This window comes from Neomonachus schauinslandi, chromosome 6 (genome assembly GCF_002201575.2).
Source record: "Neomonachus schauinslandi chromosome 6, ASM220157v2, whole genome shotgun sequence".
Lineage (NCBI taxonomy): Eukaryota > Metazoa > Chordata > Mammalia > Carnivora > Phocidae > Neomonachus > Neomonachus schauinslandi.
This window is the reverse complement of record NC_058408.1, coordinates 1,522,302-1,546,019: the sequence shown is the minus strand read 5'-3', so window position 1 is coordinate 1,546,019 and position 23,718 is coordinate 1,522,302. Positions and strand designations below refer to the sequence as shown.

The 23,718-nt window shown below is 46.9% G+C and overlaps 1 protein-coding gene across 2 annotated transcripts in view; it reads right to left on the bottom strand.

The window, feature by feature from the left end:
- DAP3 (death associated protein 3) overlaps window positions 1-22,434 on the bottom strand; it is a 35,115-nt gene extending 12,681 nt beyond the window's left edge. For both annotated transcript variants that reach the window (XM_021681976.1, XM_021681977.1), the window contains exons 1-2: window positions 22,239-22,434; window positions 3,524-3,637 (exon numbers count right to left, since the gene is read on the bottom strand). In XM_021681976.1, the coding sequence (XP_021537651.1) occupies window positions 3,524-3,565 (42 nt within the window). In that variant the 5' untranslated portion in view covers window positions 3,566-3,637; window positions 22,239-22,434. The remainder of the gene's footprint in view (window positions 1-3,523; window positions 3,638-22,238) is intronic.
- Between the last annotated feature and the right edge of the window lie 1,284 nt (window positions 22,435-23,718).

Here is a 23,718-nt window from a genome sequence, read left to right as displayed (position 1 = left end):
CAGGGAATGAGGGAGCCTCCGGCTAAGTGAGAGAAACTGCTCGACTGGCAGCTCAGTAAACTGCACACGGGAACCCGGAACTGAGTGGTTGGGGTGTGGGATTTCAGGAGACAAGGCTGAGAAAATGCTACCTGGAGAACCCCCTCAAAACTGAGCTGAAGGATACAGGCCTCATGTAGAAAGGAGAAGATGGCAGCACTGTATGGCTAGGAAACAGAGTTTTTGAAGAACTAGAAAGGCAGGTGAAGTCAGCACAATGGCCTTGATTCTCATGCCGAGTCTCTGAGACCTACCTTGACGGTAGCTGGGAATCAGCCATGCTTTTTCTTTTTATATTATTTATCTATTTTAAGTCATCCTTACAACCCAATGTGGGGCTATAACCCACGACCCCGAGATTAAGAGTCACACACTCTCCCGAATGAGCCAGCCTGGTGCCCTTCAGCCACGCTTTCTGATTAGCTGGGGTTAAACATTTTATTAGGGAGGACAAATCTTTTGGACTAGGAAAGATGAAGAGTCAAGATTTAGCGGTGAAAATACCAGTTAGAAAGTTGTTATAGAACTTTTTTTTTTTTTAAGATTTTATTTATTTATTTGACAGACACAGCGAGAGAGGGAACACAAGTAGGGGGAGCGGCAGGGAGAGGGAGAAGCAGGCTTCCTGAAGAGTAGGGAGTGAAAGTCGTTATAGAACTTAAATGGGTATAATTTCTATGAGCAAAAGAATTGTTTAAATGTTAAAAGCAACATGCTGACACAGTACCCCAACGTGATGGACCGTCACCCCATGTCCACCCCAAACCATCTCAGAAACGTAGCAACAACAAGAACAAAACAACATCTACGACACCTGGGACACCTGGGTGGCTCAGTGGGTTAAGGGTCTGCCTTCGGCTCAAGTCATGATCCCAGGGTCCTGGGATCGAGTCCCGCATCGGGCTCCCTGCCCAGTAGGGAGCCTGCTTCTCCCTTTCCCTCTGCTGCTCCCCCTGCTTTGCTCTCTCTCTCTCTGACAAATAAATAAATAAAAATCTTAAAAAAAAAAAAAAAAAAAAAGAACCTCTGCAACACCCATAGCCACGTTGGTGGTGCTGAGCCAATGAGAGCCCGGGGTCTGGGGCATCAGCGCAGGAGTCTGAACGCAACGCCCCAGAGCTGCTCAGTTTGCTCCATTCTACCGAAGACAAAGCATCAGGTCTTTACAAAAAAAAGCAGCAGATAAAAAATTAAAGATATTCAAGGGCCACAAGGTGGTGGTATTTCTACACAAATCCTGGTTGGTTTTTTTTTTTTTTTAAGTTAAATGCCTTTTGCAGCAAATTAAGACCTAGCAAAATGGATCCTTACTTCTTACAACGTTATATACGGCACCACCCAGATAGTCTTGTGTTTCCGGGGAAAACCACCGTGTGTACCATTGGCCCTGCATAGCTCTGGAGTGAGAACCAGGCAGTTCCCGAAAGAACAGCAGTCGTGACCCCATCAAGGTTACTTTAATTCAATCTACAAAAAGCACAAAATTCTTCCCACTGACTCCTCGCTGCAGTTTGGACTCAGGTCGTTCTCGTCTGCCATTAAGAACAGATTTTAGCCTTTTAATGGAAATAGCTGAGGCCCGAATCTATCCCTCTGTTGATCCTTGCTCTTTTTTCATTTTATTTCTTAACCATGGTTATTTTACCTCTACAAGTTTTATCATGAACCCCTGGGAAAAAGAGGAGTCCTACAGAAGGAAGGGATCCTCCTCTAGGCGGTCTAATCCGTCCCAAAAGGATGAGATGGAAGTGACGAGTCCTGCCGGGGCTCTCGCCTTTCGGGATCGAGTCTGGGGCTGCTCTCTGCAGGCCCTGTGAGCCCAGGGTACCCGGGGCTGGCACAGCACTGATTCTCCTACTGGCTTCTGACGTCCTGGACAAGGACCACAAAAGGCTACAAAGCGCAGCGCTCGAGGCCACAGGCTTTGCAGTGAGACAGCCTGGGCTCTACGAACCTCACAGAATGTTCCTGCAGGCAATTTACTTAGCCTTGCTAACCCTCAGTTTCTGTACCTGTGAAACAAAGGTATTTCCTACTTGCTTCCTACTTGGACATGACGATTTAAAGAGATAAAGCACTTCGCAATGTGCCTGGCACCTAATAAAGCCCAACAAATCATAACCATTAATGTGAAATGAGTCATCTTAGAATCCGGAGTACCTGTCCCATGGAAGGTATTGAGAAAATATCTGCTCAATGAATGAAGTAAAGCAACACAAGGTCCTTTTTATACATGATTTTACTATTTTATTCAACTATCAGATGCTAAAAGTCTAAAGAAGCCACTTCTTTTTATTTTAAATACTTCATTAAGGGAGGATAACCATTAATCCAATTAGATGATGACAAAGGTTAATAAAGATAACTGCAATCAAGCTTATTTAGCTATTTCTTTATTTTATTTTTAAAAGATTTTATTTATTTATTTATTTATTTTTAAGATTTTATTTATTTGACAGAGAGAGAGACAGCGAGACAGGGACCACAAACAGGGGCAGTGGGAGAGGGAGAAGCTGGCTTCCTGTGGAGCAGGGAGCCCGATGCGGGGCTCGATCCCAGGACTCTGGGATTATGACCTGAGCCGAAGGCAGACGCTTAATGACTGAGCCACCTAGGCGCCCCCCCCCCCTTTTTTTTTTAAAGATTTTATTTATTTATTTGAGACAGAGAGAATGAGAGAGAGCACATGAGAGGGGGGAGGGTCAGAGGGAGAAGCAGACTCCCTGCCAAGCAGGGAGCCTGATGTGGGACTCGATCCAGGGACTCCAGGATCATGACCTGAGCCAAAGGCAGTCGCTTAACCAACTGAGCCACCCAGGCACCCCCAGGCACCCCTTTATTTATTTATTTGAGAGAAAGAGAGAGAGAGAGCCTGGGAGAGGGGAGGGTCAGAGGAACGAGCAGAAGCAGACTCCCTGCTGAATAGGGAGCCTGATGTGGGACTCAATCCTATGATTCCAGGATCATGACCTGAGTTGAAGGTAGTCACTTAACCAACTGAGCCACCCAGATGTCCCTAGCTATTTCTTTTTTAAATGTTAATTTTCCAATGACGGTACATCCCCAAGCCCCATTATTGTACTGAGGGCTGTCACTCGCAGACTTTTAGGGCAGAGGGATGGAGTTGTGGTGTCCTCTCAAGTAAAATTAAATTAAAGCACTCGAGGCGCCTGGGTGGCTCAGTTGGTTAAGCGACTGCCTTCGGCTCAGGTCATGATCCCAGGGTCCTGGGATCGAGTCCCACATCGGGCTCCCCGCTCTGCGGGAAGCCTGCTTCTCCCTCTCCCACTCCCCCTGCTTGTGTTCCCTCTCTCGCTGTGTCTCTCTCTGTCAAATAAATAAATAAAATCTTTAAAAAAAAAAAAAAGCACTCGACAGCAGAGGTTCTCCAGAGCATGCTATTCTGGATACAGCGAATCATCTAGAAACAAGAATTCTACCTAAAGACAGTCTGCACAAAGCTGTGAGGTCAGCCAGGACTCACCTGCCGGGCCCCGGAGACAAGCCTTGTCATCCTTTTCAGCATCGTGCTATGATCTCAAGCCAGGTGAAGAGGCAAGCCGAAATCACGCAACGGATTTGCACGATGGACTCCTACCTACAGTACAAAGAGAACACCTATAAATTGACCGAAACAAAAAACAAAACAAAAAAAGAGCAGAAAACACAAGTAAGACATTTCATAGAACAGGAAACAAATGGCTAGTAAACCCATGAATAGATTTTCATCCTCATTACAAGTCAGGGAACTGATGAGACGCCATTCAGCCACGGTGTTGGGAAAACTGAGAAAGAGACAGGAAATGCGCCAGAGGCCATGTAGCACGGGGGGGGGGGGGGGCACTGTCCGGGGGACAGATGGGGACGTGATTGGGGAGCACTGATGAGACACTGCTGGGGGGGCACTGTCGGGGGGCCACTGTCTGGGGGTGGGATAGACATACATGTAATAAAACTGAAGGAGAAAGGCAGAAGGACAGCACGTGGAGAATGGGGCTTCCTCTCAGGGAGGAGGTAAGGGGGAAGGCTGGGCAGGGCACACAGCGAGACTGGGAATGCGCTATTTTTAACGCTGGGTAATGGGTACAGGAGTTTTAGTTTACTAATTTTATATTATGTGTGTTATACATATTCATTTGTATGTTGAAAATATTTCATAAAAAACCCCCTAATCTCGCGGCACCTGGGTGGTTCCGATGGTTAAGCGTCTGCCTTTGGCTCAGGTCATGATCTCAGGGTCCTGGGATCGAGCCCCACATCGGGCTCCTGGCTCAGCGGGGAGCCTGCTTCTCCCTCTCCCTCTGCCTCTCCCCCTGCTCGTGCTCTCTCTCTCTGTCTCTGTGTCTCAAATGAATAAATAAAATCTAAAAAAAAAAAAAAGTTAAAAAAAAAAACAACCCTAATCTCTTGAGAGCTAAAAGATGTTTAAAATACTTAAATGCAACTCTCAATATTCAGTAGTGATAACATGCCTAAATCTAATCTCCAGGTAATTATTGCTTCATTTTGGCTCATCATTTTCACCTCTCTTCCACCCCAAATCTTTGGCCGGCAGCAGCAACAGAGGTGTGCCATTTATTCGGCTGTTACTGAGCACGTGCTGCGTCGGGCCCTGTGAGTAAGTGAGTGAACAAAGCTGGACGGTCCCTGACCCAGGGCGCTTACCAGTAGTCAAGAGAAGACACAAAGTGGTTTGAATTCCATCTCCATTTAGTTTCCAAGTCTACTTCTCGATGAAGATGCCAATGCATTCCTTAATTCAGGCATTCAAGGCATGTGCTTCCATGGAACACGCAGCGGTCACCCAGCCTGACCTGCCCCGTCCCCCTGTGGCATTCCAGGGCTGCTGTGCTGTGTGGGAGAACCCCAGGCCACCAGCAGCAGTCCCCAGCAAGAGTTAGGGGGAGGGCTAACTGGGCATAAAATGCACCACTGCTCTATGGCTGAGAAATTTGAGAAATGCTGAGCAGCTATTTATTTCTTGAAGACAACATATATTAGCATAAAGTCTTTGAAAAAACTAAAGTTACTTCATTTTAACCCAAATTCTCTTGGTCTTTGAATCCTTGGAACTGCACTGTTGCAAAATACTCTCTCATTCTCCCGGATGCTAGTGGAGTAAGGAGGTGGCTGTGAGTGCAGGCCCAGGCCTGGGGATGAAGTCCTATTAGCCCACAGGCAGAGGAAGGGTCCCCTGTGTTCCCTGCATGCTATCTGCTCTCCTTAACTCTGCCCTGCACCTTCTCCACTGCTGTCCCACTCAGCCTGCCAGCACCACCGGCCGCCAGCCAGGAGCGCAGAGAAGAGCTGAAGGGCAGGCAGGGGACTGCTGTCCTCAGCAAGGCCTGCTCGCCCGCTGCTCGCCCGCAGCTCTCAGAGCAGCTGTCTGGGCACCTGGACTTCTGGAGAGTTCCCAACAGCCCTAGAACGGGGGAGAGTGGGTCACTGGGCCTGAACTATTTATACACACAGCATGGCTTAGGCTGAACACTTGCTCTCCCTTCTCAGAGTCGGGCATTTCAGTACCCGCCAGGCCAACGATGACTACATGACCAGCGCCCAACCCCAGGCACTGAGACTCCCTGGAAACTGAGTTTCACTGGCTGGCACCGTTTCACGCGTGTTGTCACAATTTGCTGCTGACATCATTGCGTCCTGTGGGATTCTAGTGGGAAAGGACTCTTGAAGCTTGTACCCGCTTTCCTCCACCCTGCCCGATGTGCCTTTCCCTTTGCTGACCTGCCACCGTCCCCTTTCCCTGTAATAAATCACAGCCGTAAGTAGGACTATGTGCTGACTTCCAAGTCCTCCTAGGCCATCAGATGGTGGGAGTGGTCTTAGCAACTGATGACACAACACCCAACATCCACCACCGCCTGGTACCCAATACCACCTGACGCTGACCACCACCTGGCGCCCAACATCACCCAATGCCCATCTCCAACCAGTTCAATTTTCTTCATCTCGGCTCTTCTCAATCCTCCCCTACTTAAACCACCTCAGCTCCCTGCCCCAGCACTGTCTTCCCCCATCCATGACAGCTAACTGCCAACACCAATTCTAACCCTCCACATCAGCTCATCTCCAACTCCGAGCCCTCCACTCAACCTCAACTTTCTCTACTCCAAAACTACTTATGACCTGATGTGACTCCAACAATGTCTGGCCCGCCCAACCCTGCTTCCCCAGTCTTCCCAATGCATTCCAATGCAGACAGCTGTGGGCTGGCTGTATCTTTGAAGGGGGGATGGGTCCTGGAGAGAAAAAAGCAGATGACAGGGTCCTGAGGTCAATTCTTCCCATAGGTGTGCCTGTGGTCATTGGGGCCATTATTCCGCCATGTTTTAGATATTATGGGAAATGCTGGTTAGGAAAATGTGATTAGCTCTCTATCCCAGGACACTACCATCTTGTATCCATATTACAACAATTAGTCTACCAGTTTCCAGCCATGAACTTCTCCATCCATTCTTTCCACTAAAGTCTTGCTTAAAATCCTTCAATATTTCCCCGCGGCTTTTTAAAGGTAAAGGCAACACACACACAAATAATAGAAGTTACTTTAGGGGCGCCTGGGTGGCACAGTTGGCTGAGCGTCTGACTCTTAGTTTTGGCTCAGGTCGTGATCTCATGGTGGTGAGATCGAGCCCCATGTCTGCTTTAGAGTCTCTTCCTGTCCCTCTGCCCCTCCTGCTTATGAACATGCTTGCATGCTCTCTCTCTCTCTCTCAAATAAATAAATAAATATTTAAAAAATGTTAATTACTTTAAAAACAAGGGGGTTAGGTGGGGAATCTTAAAAGTTTGATCTCAAATCAAACAACCTGGACTAAACCATGTTTCTCCTTGTCTTTTAAAATACCCGTTTGCAGGGGTGCCTGGGTGGCTCAGTTGGTTAAGCGACTGCCTTCGGCTCAGGTCATGATCCTGGAGTCCCGGGATCGAGTCCCACATCGGGCTCCCTGCTCGGCAGGGGGTCTGCTTCTCCCTCTGCCCTCTTCCCTCTCGTGCTCTCTGTCTCTCATTCTCTCTCTCTCTCAAATAAATAAAATCTTTAAAAAAAAAAATACCCGTTTGCAGAATAAATCTTATTGACAGGCCACATGTAAGGAGAAGAGAGGAATATTTGCTGATTCCACTTTTTAGGGCATATACAAATCAGGGCAGTGCAAGATAAAGGCTCACAGCCACCAGTACTAATTTCTCCTTTCAGGTTTTCCATGTCCTTTGCAGGAGCACAGATTAGACATATGGCTTATTACTAGAAGGTAGGTATGGGGAGAGAGTTCCTATGAGAACAGACTGATGGTACAAGATGAAAAGAATTATGGGGATGGACGGTGGTAACAGCTGCACAATGATGTGGGTGTGACCTCATGGAACCGCACACTTAAAAATTATGGTAAATTTCACGTTCTGCATATTTTACCACAACAAAACAAATGACTGATGGTAAAATCAAAGATAAACCAAAGGTAGATTGTCCACTTCTCTTCCAAGACAGAAGAGTCCTCTCTCCGATCCCATGCTTTGTTTTAAATGGGTATGAAACAAACAAATCCCAGAGACGAGTCATTTCCTTAGTCTTTAAGCCATCTGAAGATTTGCCAGGGGCACCTGGAAGGGATACTTGCTCACCACTGTATTTGAAGTTTTGCCACTACTCTGATGAAAGTTAGAGTCTTCTTTCTAAAATAAAAGTCTTCTCACATAGGAAGCGCAAATGCATACTGAGACGGAAATCAGAAAAGGCCCGTACCAAATCTAGAAAGGTATCCCAAAGACTATATGCTAGACTAAGACTTCAGGGATCACAAAAATCAGTTTTTCGAATTTAACTTGTACTGGAGGTCACTGCAGAGCCACCTGCCGTTGAAAGAAAAACTCCGCGTGCCCTTTCCCCAGGGCTCCCCGGTGGTCACAGGACGCACTGCAACCGCACGCCCAGACGCAGATGTCCACAGAGCTCATGTGCAGGACATTTCCATCACCTCAAGCATCTCCTCAAGGATCCCTCATGTTGTCCTTTCCGAGTCTCCCCCACTTTCCTCCCCCTGCTTAACCCCTGATGACCACTCATCTGTTCTCCATTGCTGTGATTTTGTCATTTCAAGGATGTTATATGAATGAAATAGCACGGTATGTTGTCCATCATCGACGGCCTGAACATGTCCAGTCAGGGGGAACTCAAACACAGGCCACATGGTTTTCAGACAGCTTTTCTGGAAAATTCTTTCACAATCTGAGCTGAAATGTCTCCCTGCAGCTTCCATTCACTGTCCCAGTCCTTCTCTTGGGTTCTACAAGCCATTTTCCACATGATGAACTGAAGGTAGTTAGTTATGTGCTCAGTTTTTTCTTTTCCTGGCTAAATGCCTACAGCTTTTTAAAGCAATCATTACACAATACAAGTCCCTTCCCCACATAACTTATCAATACTCTTTAGGTATGACCTATCATTTTTAGATTTTCTATTTTAAGAGTGACTATTTTTTTTTAAATATTTTATTTAATTTATTTGACAGAAAGAGCAAGAGAGAGCACAAGCAGGGGGAGGAGCAGAGGCGGAGGGAGAAGCAGACCCCCCTGCTGAGCAGGGAGCCTGATGCAGGACTCGATCCCAGGACCTGACCCGAAGGGAGACGCTTAACCAACTGAGCCACCCAGGCGCACCAAAAGTGACTTTTTAAATGTTCTATCACATCATTGTTTCATTGAGAATGCAGTTCATTAAAATCATCAGTTCTCTTTTTTCTTTTTTAAAGATTTTATTTAATTGACAGAGAGAGAGAGAGAGTGAGAGCAGGAACACAAGCAGGGGGAGTGGGAGAGGGAGAAGCAGGCTTCCTGTCGAGCAGGGAGCCCGATGCGGGACTCGATCCCAGGACCTTGGGATCATGACCTGAGCCGAAGGCAGACACTTAACGACTGAGCCAGCCAGGTGCCCCATCAGTTCTCTTAAAAAAAAAAAAAAAAAAAAAGTTACTTATCAAAATCCCAGCAACATTTTTTATGGCAATTGTCAAGCTGATCTCAAAATTCATATGGAAACTCAATAGACCTATAAAAGCATAAATAACCTTAAAAAAAAAGGAACAAAGTTGGAGGATTCCGTTTCCTGATTTCAAAACTTACTACAAAGCTACAGTAATTAAGACAGTTGCTATTAGCATATGTCTATAGATTACATGCGTCTGACCACATCCATGAGTCAGTGGGATAGGGCTGAGAGTTCAGAAAGAATTCCTTATGTCCCAATCAGTTGATTTTCAACACAGGTGTCAAGACAATTCAATGAGGGAAAGAAGAATGTTTTCAACAAATGGCACTGGGACAACTGGATATCCACAGGTAAAATAATTAAATTGAAGTGGGTATTTACCCAAAGAATACAAAAACACTAATTCAAAAAGATACATGCCCCCCTATGTTTACTGCTGCATTACTTAAAATAGCCAAGATAAGGAAACAATCCACATGTCCAGTGATAGATGTGGGGGGTGTGTGTGTGCGTGTGTATAATGGACTATTAGTCATAAAAAGGGATGAGGTCTTGTCATCTGCAACCATATGGATGGACCTAGAGTGTTATTATGCTAACTGGATATGTCAGAGAAACACAAATATGATTTCGCTTATATGTGAAATCTTAAAAACAAAACAAATGAATAAACAAACAAATAAGCAGAAACGAACCCATAGAGAACAAACTGATGATTGCTGGAGAGGGGGTCAAGGGATGAGCAAAATAGGTAAAGGGGAGTGGGAGATATAGGCTTCCAGTTATGGAATAAATAAGTCACAGGACTAAAACATACAGCACAGAGGGACACAGTCAATGATAGGTTGTATGGTGACAGACAGTAGCTACACTTGTGGTGAGCACAGAATAACGTATAAACTTGGGGTTGGCTCAGTCAGTTAAGCGTCTGACTAATGATTTCAGCTCAGGCATGATCTCAGGGTCGTGGGATGGAGCCCGTTGTCGGGTTCCACACTCAGCATGGAGTCTGCTAGAGATTCTCTCTCCCTCTCTCCCTCCCTCGCCCCCTGCTCGTGCTCTCTCTCCCTGAAATGAATCTTAAAAACAAACGAAAAGCTGGGGCGCCTGGGTGGTTCAGTCGTTAAGCGTCTGCCTTCGGCTCAGGTCATGATCCCGGGGTCCTGGGATCGAGCCCCACTTTGGGCTCCCTGCTTGGCAGGAAGCCTGCTTCTCCCTCTCCCACTCCCCCTGCTTGTGTTCTCTCTCTCGCTGTGTCTCTCTCTGTCAAATAAATAAATAAATTCTTAAAAAAAAAAACAAACGAAAAAAACCTTGTTGAATCATTATCATGTACATCTGAAACTAAGGTAACTGTGTCAACTATACTTCAACTAAAAAAAAAACAAAAACAAAATTCAATAAGGACAAAACTAAAAATCAAAGCCTGGTTCTCCCTAAGTATTTTATCTTTTGGAGAATGATAGTACTATTTGTTTCCTGCATGAGCCAGCAATCAAATAGTCACTTTTGAAACTCTCGTTTTCCTTTGCCTCAAAAAAACAAAAAACTTAAATTGCACCCCTACCTCACATCATACACAAAAAGTAACTCAAAGAGATCATAGCTCTAAATGGAAGTGCTAAAACAATAAAACTCTTAAAAGAAAACATAAGAGCAAATCTTTGTGACCTTGTATCAGACAATGATTTCCTAGTGATACCAAAAGCTAAAGTGAACAAAAATAGATAGATACTTGGACTTTATCAAAATTAAGAATTTCTGCTTCAAAGGATACCATGAAGAAAGTAAAAGACAAAGTCTAGAATGGGAGAAAATATTTGCAAATCATATCTGATAAAGGACTTGTATCCATAATATATAAAGAACTCTTTACAACTCAACAATAAAAAGACAACCAACTCAAAACAGGCAAAGAATTTAAACAGACATTTCTCCAAATAAGATATATAATGGCCAATAAGCACTTGAAAAGATGTTCAATGCCACAAGTCAGTAGGAAAATGCAAATCAAAAACAGATTGTGATATACTTCATGCTCACAAGTATAGCTAAAGTCAAAAGAACAGACAATAGTAAGTGTTGCGGAGAATGTAGAAGAACTGGAATCTTCATACATTGCTGGTGGGACTGTAAAGTGGTACAGCTACTTTGGAAAGCAGTTTGGTAGCTCCTCCAAAGATTAAACACATAGTTTCCAAATGACCTAGCAATTCTCCTATAATTTCTTGTATATCCAAGAAAATGAAAACATATGTACACACAAAAACTGTTCACAAATGCTCACAGCAGCAATATTCCTAAGAGCCAAAACGTGGAAACAATCTAAATGTCCATCACCGATGAATGGATAAACCAAGTTCGTGTAGCCATACAGCGGAATACTATTCAGCACTAACAACAGATGAAGTTCTGATAAATGCTACAACATGGGTGAATCTTTACATGAAGAAAAAGGCTATCAGAAAAGATCACCTGTAATATAATTCTAATTATTTGAAATGTCCACCAAAGGTAAATCTATTGAGACAGTAAATTAGATTAGTGGTTGCCAGGGACTGGGAGAGGGGAGAATGGAGAGTGACCACTGATGGGTTTCTCTTTGGGGTGACCAGGATGTTCTAACATTAGCTAGCGATAGTGATTACGTAGCTCTGTGAATGTACTAAAAACCCACTGAATTGTATACTTTAAAGATACTGATTTCATGGTTTGTGAATCTTAATGAAGCCATTATTAAAAAATGTTGCTATGTATGGGGGCACCTGGGTGGCTCAGTCATTAAGCATCTGCCTTCGGCTCAGGTCATGATCCCAGGGTCCTGGGATTGAGCCCCACATCGGGCTCCCTGCTCTGAGGGGAGCCTGCTTCTCCCTCTCCCACTTCCCCTGCTTGTGTTCCCTCTCTTGCTATGTCTCTCTCTCTCAAATAAATAAGTAAAATCTTTAAAAAAAAAAAAAATGTTGCTATGTAGCCATAACAAAACAGCAACAGCAGAAACCGCCACGATTAGTTTAGTCCTGATTACTCTACGTCCGGCAATGTGCTGCAGACATTACATGCTGTGTCATTTTATCATCACAGCATCATTTTTAAGCACTGTACCAGCTGTCGCTGTGTAACAGACCACCCCAAAACTCAGTGGCTTCAAACAATATCTTGTTATTATTGCTCACAAGTCCGTAGCTCCAGGCTTGTTAATTCTTTGTTCTGGATCAGGTCTGGCTATCTCTGGTGGGCTTCTGCATGCATCTAGGGTTGGCTAGCTAGGCAAGGTCGTCTTAGCTGGGGTGACTGACTCTGCTCCACATTGTCTCTCATCCTGTGGCAGTGTGACCTGACTTGTCATAGCAGTGGCAAAGGTCCCAGAGAGCTAAAACACTAAAGATCTCTTCCAACCTGGCTCAGAGCCAGCAGTCGGTCACGTTCTAATGCAGCGCATTACAGTTTCGGGGCGGGGGAGGGAAGCACACTTGACCTCTCTATTTAAGGAGCCAGAAAACTCACAACTCTTCTGACACATGGAAACCACTGTACTGTTAAAAAATGGAGACTCTCGCATGCAAACATGGTTGTTGGACTTAAGAGCCTCCATTCTTATCACTATACCATGTTCTTCCTAGGTGGCCTCCATCATTTATCTGTGCAGCTATTTGTTGATTTTGATCTTAGCAAAGTAATTATTAAAATCCATTTTATTAATATTGAACCTTTTTTCAGTTTGTAGGTGTCTTCTATGTAATAGAAATTTTTGTAAGTACACAGTTTTTTTTTTTTAAAGATTTTATTTATTTATTTGAGAGAGAGAGAGAATGAGAGAGAGCACATGAGAGGCGGGAGGGTCAGAGGGAGAAGCAGACTCCCTGCCAAGCAGGGAGCCCGATGCGGGACTCGATCCAGGGACTCCAGGATCATGACCTGAGCCGAAGGCAGTTGCTTAACCAACTGAGCCACCCAGGCGCCCTGTAAGTACACAGTTTTTAACATTTAGTTATAAAGTTAACCAATGAGAACTAGAAGTTGTTTCGATAAAATTCTAAATCAGAAATTACGGAACATTTTCTTGCACCATACACAAAAAATAAACTCAAAATGGATTAAAGACGTAAATGTGAGAACTGAAACCATAAAAATCCTAGAAGAGAGCACAGGCAATAATTTCTCTGACATTGGACATAGCAACATTTTTCTAGATTTGTCTCCTGAGGCAAGAAAAACAATAGCAAAAATAAATTGTTGGGACTACATCAAAATAAATAGCTTCTGCACAGCAAAGGAAACAATCAACGAAACTAAAAGACAACCTACTAAATGGGAGAAGATATTTGCAAATAATATATCCTATAAAGGGTCAGGATATAAAGAACTTCTACAACTCAACACCAAACCAAACCATACAAAACAAAAAAACCCAATCAATTAAAAATTGGCAGAAGACATGAACAGACATTTCTCCAGAGAAGACCTCCAGATGGCCAACAGACCCATGAAAACATGCTGAGCATCACTCAGCATCAGGGAAATGTAAATCAAAACCACAATGACGTACGACCTCACACCTGCCAGAATGGCTAAAACCAAAAGCACAAGAAACAGCAAGTGCCGGCGAGGCTGTGGAGAGAAAGGAACACCCTCGAGCACGGTTGATGGGAATGCAAGCTGGTGCAGCCACTGCGGAAAACAGCATGGAGGTTCCTCAAAAAATTAAAAATAGAATTACCATATGATCCAGTAATTCCACTACTGGATATTTACCCAAAGAATATGAAAACACTTATTCGAAAAGATACATGCACCCCTATGTTTATTGCATTACTTACAGTAGCCATATTATGGAAGCAGCGCAGGTGTCCCTTGAAAGATGAATGAATAAAAATGTGGAAGGTGCGTGTGCACACACACAGGAATATTACTCAACCATCAAAAAGATGAAATTTTGCCATTTGCAATGACGTGGATGGATATAGAGAGTATGATGGTAAGTGAAATAAGTCAATCAGAGAAAGTCAAAGACCATATGCTCTCACTCATATGTGGAATTTAAGAAACAAAACAAACGAACAAAGAAAAAAGAGACTCTTAACTCTAGAGAGCACACTGCAGGTCACTAGAGGCGGGGGGGGGGGGGGGGGGGGGGGGGGGGGCGCCGCGGACACGGGGAAACAGATGAAGGGGACTAGGGGTCCACTTACCACGACGAGCACTGAGCTACGTATGGAAGTTTGGAATCACTATACTGTACATCCGACACTGTATGTTAACTCTGCTAGAGTTAAACAAAAATTATGAAACCGAGTTGCAGTTTCTTCAGTTTCAGCATCAAATGAAATTCAGCTTTTACTTTGTTCACACAACATTAGAAATCTTGAGCCACACAGATAAATAGTTGCAAGTGGTAACCATTTGTAGTATTTTTAGTTTCTATTTTAAAAAACCTTTAGGGCGCCCGGGTGGCTCAGTCGGTTAAGCGACTGCCTTCGGCTCAGGTCGTGGTCCCAGGGTCCTGGGATCGAGCCCCGCATCGGGCTCCCTGCTCCGCGGGAAGCCTGCTTCTCCCTCTCTCACTCCCCCTGCTTGTGTTCCCTCTCTCGCTGTGTCTGTCTCTGTCAAATAAATAAATAAAATCTTTAAAAAAATAAAAATAAAAAACCTTTAGACAAGCAGAACTGCAAAGGCGCACTGTCAGTGAGCAATACTATGCGGAGAGGGATCTGTTTTCCGAGCAGGTCTCAACGTGGACTCCGGACATTCAGTCAACCCTGTTGCAGGCAGACGAGCCGTCATCCAGGCTTGGCTGGGCCATTTCCAGAGCACAGGCGGAGCAGAGTCGGCATCACCCCGAAGGGCCCTGCGATGTTCGGAATGGTCAACGAGCGTGGGCTTCACTTAGAGTCTCGGCGGCCTTAGCCCCTAACGAGAGAGGCAGCCTGTTCTCTGCAGCTTGGAAGCCGGACACTGACCCCTCCTGTCCAGCCATGAGGGCCCCGGATGCATCGTCTTCCCGTAGAAGGCGGTCTCGTCCACGTGGGAAGTTGGTCGGTCACGTAGCCACCTCCAGGAATTCTCTGAGCTACACCTTCTGGGGACCCGGCTGCTTCACCAGCCACTTCTGTGTTGCAGAGACGGCTTCTTTGCCGACACCCCACAAAGCAGCCCCTGCCGGCCCCAGGCTGTGTTCCCGCAGCTCCGACCCCGGCTCGGCCTTCCCGCTGGGGCCTCGCTCTGGACTGGACTTCGGCAGAAGGGGGTGTGCGGCTGCTCGAATGCTCGGTCCACACCGCTGCGACCCTGTCCACGTCAGCAGCAGGCCGGCTCGCTTCTCCTCGGCCTGTGTGCGCGCTGGAATCGCACTTCTAATCTCCTCCGACGACTTTTCCTGTGCGCTCACAGCTCGGCTGACCGTTGGCGCGAGAGGCGCAGGCTTTCGGGCTGTCGGCTCTGGACACGCCTTCCTCCCTAAGCTTCACCCCTGCTCGCCTCTCACTGCCAGCCCCGCACGTGCGACTCTTGCCTTCACCCGACGCTTCGAGGCCGTCGTAGGGTTATTAACTGGCCTCATGTCCGCACCGCCGTGGCTCAGGGACGAGGGAGGCCCGTGGGGAGGGAGAGAGACGGGGCAGCGGCGGTCGGCGGAGCCGTGGTCACACACGCACTGGGTAAGTCGGCCGTCTTATGTGGGTGCAGCCTGCGGGGCCCCCACACAGTGACGCTGGTGCATCAGCGATCGCTTGGCACACATCACCATAAACGTCGAATAATGGAAAAGTTTTAGATACTGTGAGAATCACCAGACTGTGAGAGAGACGGGAAGTGAGCACCTGCTGTCGGGGCACCGGGCCAATGCGGGGTTGCCCCAAACCTCCCGTTTGTAAAAACCCAGCAGCGGCGAAGCACCCCAGGCCGTGCGCGGCAAAACGAGGTCCGCCTGTAATCAAAATGTTTGATGCCCAGGCTATATCTCAGACCAATTAAATCACAATCTCTCATAGGGAGACTTATGATATTGGTGATTTTTTAAAGTTCCCCAGCTGATTCCAACGTGCAGCTACGAGTGAGAACTCCTGCACGGATGTCAATGGTAAAGGGAATTTCAACCTATTTAACACAGAGGCATTGGGTATGGTTATTCAAACAGTTAAACGGTCAGGACGGGGCGCCTGGGTGGCTCAGTTGGTTAAGCGACTGCCTTCGGCTCAGGTCATGATCCTGGAGTCCCGGGATCGAGTCCCACATCAGGCTCCCTGCTCGGCGAGGAGCCTGCTTCTCTCTCTGACCCTCCCCCCTCTCATGTACTCTCTCTCATTCTCGCTCTCTCAAATAAAAAAAAAAAATCTTAAAAAAAAAAAATAAAAAAAAAAAAAACGGTCAGGACGTATTTCCCCAAAAGGCCATAATGAGACTGTCAAATAAAGACACAATATATGTAATCTCATTATTTTGACTTACCATTCTAGGAATTCAGACAAAAAGGTTGTATTACTCTGCCATGACTTTTTCTCTACTGAAGAAAGATTGATGTCCTGGTGATCAGCAATTCTTTCTCTTTTAAGATTTTATTTATTTGAGAGAGAGAGAGACAGAGATAGAACACGAGTGGGGAGAAGAGGGAGAAGCAGCTCCCGGCTGAGCAGGGAGCCTGATAACGGGGCTCGATCCCAGGACCCTGGGATCATGACCCAAGCCGAAGGCAAATGCTTAACTGGCTGGGCCACCCAGGCACCCCAGCAATTCTTTTTCTAAACCAGTGGTTCTCAATTGGGGCAATTTTGCCCCCTGGGGGACATTTAGTAATGCCTGGACGCATTTTTGGTTGTCACAACTTGGGGGAGTGGTGCTGGCGACTAGTGTGTAGAGGCCAGGGATTTTGCTGACCATCCTGTCAGGCACAGAAGAGTCTCCCACAACAAATTACCCAGGCTCCAATGTCAATAGTGAGCGCTGAGGTTGAGAAAGATTGTTCTAAATCCTGAGTCCTATAGGAAAAATTTGGTTCATGGAGACTAATCCCACTGCTTTCATAATTTTAGTTAGAAAAAACAGGATTTGTTATGCTGGTTTCTGTAATCCTCGTTATATCTACTTCCCCAGGTTTGGGCTCTCGAAGTAAAGGCGTTTCTTTGAAACACACTGATTATGACAAACCTGAATAAGTGCAAAGCTCTGCAAGCTCTGCGTTGTACTCGTGGTACTATCCTCCTCAACAAACTGAACCTGTGAAACATCGGAGAGGCTTCTGAAGGCTTCACAGAAGGCATGTTACATGAACGCACATGCCCAGCCTTACCACCCTACAACTTTAGGGCTCAGGGGTACACCTATGTTGAGCTTAACCCAACGGTGCATTAGATTAGTGCTGTGAAGTGGAGATGTGTGAAGACTTAAAGAAAAAGATATAAAAAAACAATCTGATCTATGGTGGTGCTCATGTTGCAGGTAACTTTCTTTTTTTGATTTTGATTTGTAATGTTATTAACAATAATTAGCAATATTAATAATATTGTTTATAATAAAAACTGTCCAAACTTCAGTAAGGTGTCCATGTTAAAAAGATTTTTTTAATGAGACCTAAGCAAAGCCATTTTTACAGTGATGTAATAAAAACAAAGATTGCTATGTATATTAGATTATTCAATTACAACACTGTTTCTAATATTAAAATGGAAAGAACCTAAATATCTGTCACCAGCAGATAAACAGCATATCCATACAATGCAACATCATGCAGCTGTTTAGAAACAAAACAACCCTAGGAGCTCTCTGCATACTAATGAAAAATCTCCAATATGTATTAAGTAGGGGATTAAAAGCACAGAACAATATATACAGTTAGCTATCACTTGTGTAAAAGGGGGAAAATATATATACAATTTGTAAAAAGGTCCATATTTTGAAGGATATACAAAAATTGTTAATACTAGTTGCTTTCAGGGAGAAGGAATGGGTTCCTATGGGAGCAGGAAAAGGGAGGGTGGTATCTTTTGTACTTTTTGAATCTGAACCCCTTTGCTATTACCTAGGCAAAGAGTAAATTTTACAAAATTAAATCAACAAACCTTAGTGAAATCCTTTAAAGCTAACACATAATTTTCCGCGTGAATTATACTTCTGTGGATAGAAAACCTTGCTGCATCAAACTGTTAGAGATTGAAGATAAGTAATTAAAAGTAGTGGGTCCTTACACCACATCTAAATCTACCTCAAGACTGTTTGATAAGCCCTTTGCATTCTCAGATGAGTACCTTTCACATAACATTTTCTACAGGAAAAAACAACGTTGTTTTAAGCTCGTAGAAGTCTTTTTTTCCTTCTCTCTGGGCCCAAGTTTCCTACCTCTAAAACAAGGGCACTCTAGTGTGTTTCCCAGACATTTCCCTCCTCTGGCAATCTAACTTCTACCAAGCTAAGAGCAACAACAGCACTAACATATAAAAGAGATAAAAGGACTGTGCTGGTCAAGGCAGAAGTAAGGAACATCCGCATTGATGTTTCCTTTCTTCCAGTGACTCAAGCACATTGGAAAATAATCTAGGGCTCCAACGACAGCAATAGCTAACATATTACTAACACTTTCTGTAAGTCAGGGACTGCTCTAAGCGCTTTATGTGAATTAACTCATTTTACCTTTACAACAACCCTATGATGTAGGTAGTATCTCCAATTTACAGACAAAGAAAACAGAGTGGCAAGTATGGCAGAATGGCTAAAAGCATGGACTGTAGAATCTAAGTGTTGAAATCTGAAACCTGGCTCTCCTACTTAATAGCTGTGTGACCTTGAGCAAGTTACTTAAACTTTGTGTGGCTGTTTCCTCATTTCTAAATGGAGATAACTATAGTATCTAAATCTACAATGTGTTACTACCACTAAGGTTCTACCTAACTTTTCACACCTAGGCTTTGCACCCATGCAGTCTGGAGTGTCCACTGATACTTTACTAATAGGCAATCCATCACCTGAAGCAGTAGTTTAAAATCTTGGTACCCCCCACCTCCAAAATTTCAGAGTTCTTCCCTTGTTAAAAGAAAATTATTTAGACTACTATGCTTATATAGTATTTACCCACAACTTGTCAGATGTAAAGTCAACCATGATGATATTCTAGTTGACTTTTATCTTTAAAAATTTTTAACATTTGAAACCTTATTTTGAAGTTTGTAGTGAAGAGGTTTTCCTGCTTATCTATCCTGCATTTAGACAACACCCCAGCAAGGAAGCACCATGAAATAAATGTTTAATTGCTTCTATTCTAGTAGGCAAGTCTGAAGGCAGCTTAGTTAGCGAAGACTGCTGCTGTACAGTAGGACCATAGAACCCAGCTGTCCATTTACAGCTTGGGGACTGATGCCAGAAGCAGAGCAGCAGGGAAATACTGGAAATCTAGGCAGCTTGGCTGAGTGCAGATCACTTTATTTGGGGCAAACTTTCCGTTGAACCATACCCTCATTTTATGGATTAAAGCACGGAGGCGCCTGGGTGGCACAGTCAGTTAAGCGTCGACTCTTGATTTCGGCTCAGGTCATGATCTCAGGGTCCTGGGATCAAGCCCCGTGTCTGGCTCCATGCTCAGCGCGGAGTCTGCTTGTCCCTCTCTCTCTGCTCATTCCCCTCCACCCTTCCCCCTGCTCGTGCTCTCTCTCTCAAATAAATAAAATCTTAAAAACAAAACAAACTTTAATTTTTTAAAAGATTTTATTTATTTATTTATTTGACAGGGAGAGACACAGCGAGAGAGGGAACACAAGCAAGGGGAGTGTGAGAGGGGAAGCAGGCTTCCCGCTGAGCAGGGAGCCCGATGCGGGGCTCGATCCCAGGATCCTGGGATCATGACCTGAGCGGAACGGAAGGCAGCCGCTTTAACGACTGAGCCACTCGGGCACCCCAAACAAAAACAAAACAAACTCTTGAATTAAAGCACAAAACCACAATCCAAGGCAGGTATTCTGGAGCTTAATCATGATTTGGCTCCCCTTTCTGCATTAGTTTCTAGCTCCTGTGACAAATTACCACAAACTTAGTAGCATAAAACAACACAAGTTTGTCACCTCAGAGTTCTGTGGTTTAGAAGTCCAAAATCAAAGTGTATATGTACAGTTGTGTTCTTTCTGGATGCTCCAGTAGAGAACCTGGTTTTTTGACTTTTGCAGTTTTTAGAGGCTGCTCTTTCATCTTCAAAGCCTGCAACAGCTGGTCAAGCCTTTGTCATATAGCAGCATTCAGACGTTGACTCTTCTGCTCCCTCTTCCATCTTTTCACAACTCTTGTTACTTATAGTGGGCCTACCACATAATCCAGGATAATCTCCCTATTTTAAGGTTAGCTGATTAGCAAACTTAATTCCATCTGCGTCCTTAATTCCCTCTTGCCATGTAACATATGCACAGGATCCAGGGACTGGGCCATGGGCATCTTTGGGGGACCATTATTCTGCCTTCCATACTTTCCCTAGTTCAAGTTATTCAGGTTTCATTCATTCAATAAGGTCATTTTACTGAGTATTTAATATTGTTTAGTAGGCACTGGAGCTTATACAAAAGAACAGGGTACTATCTTGTCTATACTTAGCTGACAATTCATGAAAGCAAGATGAAGGCAGAAACCATAAGTAAGCACCCTTCTTTGTATACGGGTGCAGTGGAATCCATTGTCTTTTCTTCGTAGCATATATACTTATGTTGGTGATGATAAATTTTTACTACGAAAACAATGTGGTATTGTGAAAAAGGTTTTTAGGACAGGCACAGTTAAAGATTTTATTTGAGAGAGAGAGCACAAGCATGAGTGGGGGGAGAGGCAGAGGGACAAGCAGACTCCCTGCTGAGCAGGGCTCAATCCCAGCACCCTGAGGTCGTGACCTGAGCAGAAGTCAGAGGCTTAACGGACTGAGCCACCCAGGCAGCCCAGGCAAAGTGAAATCTAAAGATAAAGTTACTGGACTTCTCTGAGCCTCAGGCTTCTCATCTGTAAAATGGGGATTAGGATGATATACCTCAAAGTGTTATTAAAGCGGGAACACATGCTCTACCGTTATGGCATTCCACAAATGTTTCTCTTTCCCTTCTCAGATTTTAAGTATCTAACATTCTTTTAACATTTCCACTACTTACATTGCACTAGGGTTATAAAAGAATACACAAGAAGTGTTAGACCTAGTCCCTGCCATCAAATTAAAAATGTTGGTAGGGTAACACATTTGCATATACGACACAATTAAAGAAAGATCAAAGTTAACCTAGATAGGCTCCATGAAAGAGCTGAGACTTAATACATGGTTAGGAAAAGCAAACATACAGTGAGGTCATTAAAGCTGACTTCCTCTTTACCTTAAAAAATACAAAGCAAACAAACAAAACCTGATCCGTACATTGAAATGTGGAAAGGGGGGTATGTCTACTCGAACTTGAGAGCCTGAATAGGGCTTTGAGCTCAATCTAGTAGAGTGATTTTCAAACTGTTTCCTGGATCCCTACAAGCCCACGGAAGTGAAGGAAAGGGAACCCAAGGAGATCCCTCCGGGAATGTATTCTGCTTTACCCTTTGGATGAAACTAAAAACTAGATTAGGCAGACTTCGAGTTTTGACAGTTCATAGTTCTCCTGAATTCCCTCATCGAGAAAAAGTAGGTGTTGGGGTCAAATGTTGATAAAGCAGCATCAGGAGCTGCAGAAATCTGCCAGGTCTCGGTTCGCACTGTTTCGTGAACCATTTGGAGAACAGGACACACACTAGCAACTGCACCCACAAACCTGACCTGCACCAGGTCTGTGAACGGGAACACTCTCTGCTTGGCGTATAGTATCTCACCAACTCTGAAGGCCGATTTGGACTCAACTAATTTTTCTGTCCACTCTTTCGGGTTTTTTTGATAAATAACGAAGAAAAACAACTTTCTGAAGGACACGCAAGAACTGGAAGATCGAGCCCAGCACTGAACTAGAAATACGTGGTTTCTTTACCCTCTGCCTTCAAGCTGCCGGATGAGGCTGAGGATGTATCATCCAGCCAAGACGAACGCGTGAAAGTGCTCACACGCATCGTGCGGGACACAGTGGCGAGAAACCCAAGCAGCCCCGGCTGGGCTTTACACCACAAAGCAAGAAAGGCGACCAGCGCGCGGGTTCCCTGGCGGGTCCGAGTCCGCCACACAGAGCCCGAAGGAAGCCCCCAGGACAGCCGCCGGCCCCAGGGCCTCACCCCCTACCTCGCGGGGGCTCGGATCCTGCACCCTTCCCTCGAGGGCGCACCCCGGCGCCGGCTCCTTCCCCGGCGAGCGGCGCGGCGGGGGTCCCAGGGCCGCGAGCAGCACGCACCGCCGACAGCCGGCCGCTCTCCGCGCTTCCCGCAGAAGACAGGCGAACTCGGGCCGTTCGGCAGGAAGCTGCTCACCGCGCAGCCGCCGCGGCCTCCAACCGCCGGCCAGCGGAGGGGAGCCAGGCCGCCCTCGAGGCGCCCACCGCGGCCCGGCGGCGGAGCGCGGAAGGCAGCCTCGGCGGCGCGGCGCGGCGGCCGGGGAGGTGAGTCGGCCCGGGCCCTGCCCGGCCCTCGGGGGCTCCACTCCTCACGACAGCCCCGCCGCGGCGCCGGCCCTCCCCCCTCCCGCTCCTGCGGCCGCGAGAATGGAACGGTCCGGCGGAGGGGATTGTGGGAGGTGCACGCGCGAGGGGCGGAGGGCATGTGGGGGGGCGGCGGCGGCGGCGGCGGCGGCGGCGGCCGTGGCGGCGGTTGGTGGCCGTGGGGGCGGGGAGGGGGGGAGGAAAGAAGAGGCGGTGGAGGAGGAGGAGGCTGGGGCTCGCGCCGCCGAAGGTACGCGTGAGGGCCCGCGCCCGGCCGCCCTGACAGGGGCCGAGGGGGAGCGGGGGGCCGTGCGAGCGAGCGCCGACGGGCCGGCGGGTGCGCCAGGCGGCCGAAGGCGGGGGTCGGGGGAGAGCGAGCGGCGAGCCCGGAGACCGTCCGGCGCGTGCGGGCGGGCGTGCGCGCTCTGCCGTCCGAGTCGGGGGCGGGGGGGCCGCGGGGGGAGGCCGCGGGGAGGGACTGGTGGGAGGTGGGGGGGCACGAGGCGCCCTTCGCTCGCGCCCGCCCTCCCTCCCGAGCAGCCGCCGCCGCCGCCGCCGCTCTGCCGCCGCCGCTCCCGCCGCCATTTTGGGTTCGCTTTGCGGAGGGGGAGACGATCCCCGTCGCGGTTGCGGGACCGCCTCCCCTCGGTGGCCCCTGCTCAGCCCCACGCCTTTCCCTTCTCTTCGCTCGCGTTTCCGCCAGTCCGCGCACCCGCGGGCCGCCTCCTGACAAGCGGCAGGGATCCGCCGCCGACCCGGGGACGCGGAGGAGCCTGCTGGCGGCCGCCCCCCTTCCCCTCTTCCCTGCACTCTCCTCTCGCTCGGCCTCGGCCTCTGACACGGTGAGCAGAACCGCTCGCGGAGGCTTCGGGCCTAAGTGCTCCGTGAGCGAGGCGAGCCTGGGCGGCCCGGGAGCCACTGTCACCTCCCGGACCTGGACCTCCGTGGAGCGGCGGCAGGGGTGGGGGAGGGGAGGGAGGCGAGGGGGATCCTGAGCGTACCGGGAAGTCCCTCCCGGCGGGGGGGGAAGGGGTGTCCCTGACGGGCGGGCTCCCGGCCTGGGGGGAGGGGGCGGGAAAGTCGGCGAGCGGAGGCGGAGTCGCCCGAGCCCCTGACAGGTTAGTTGGC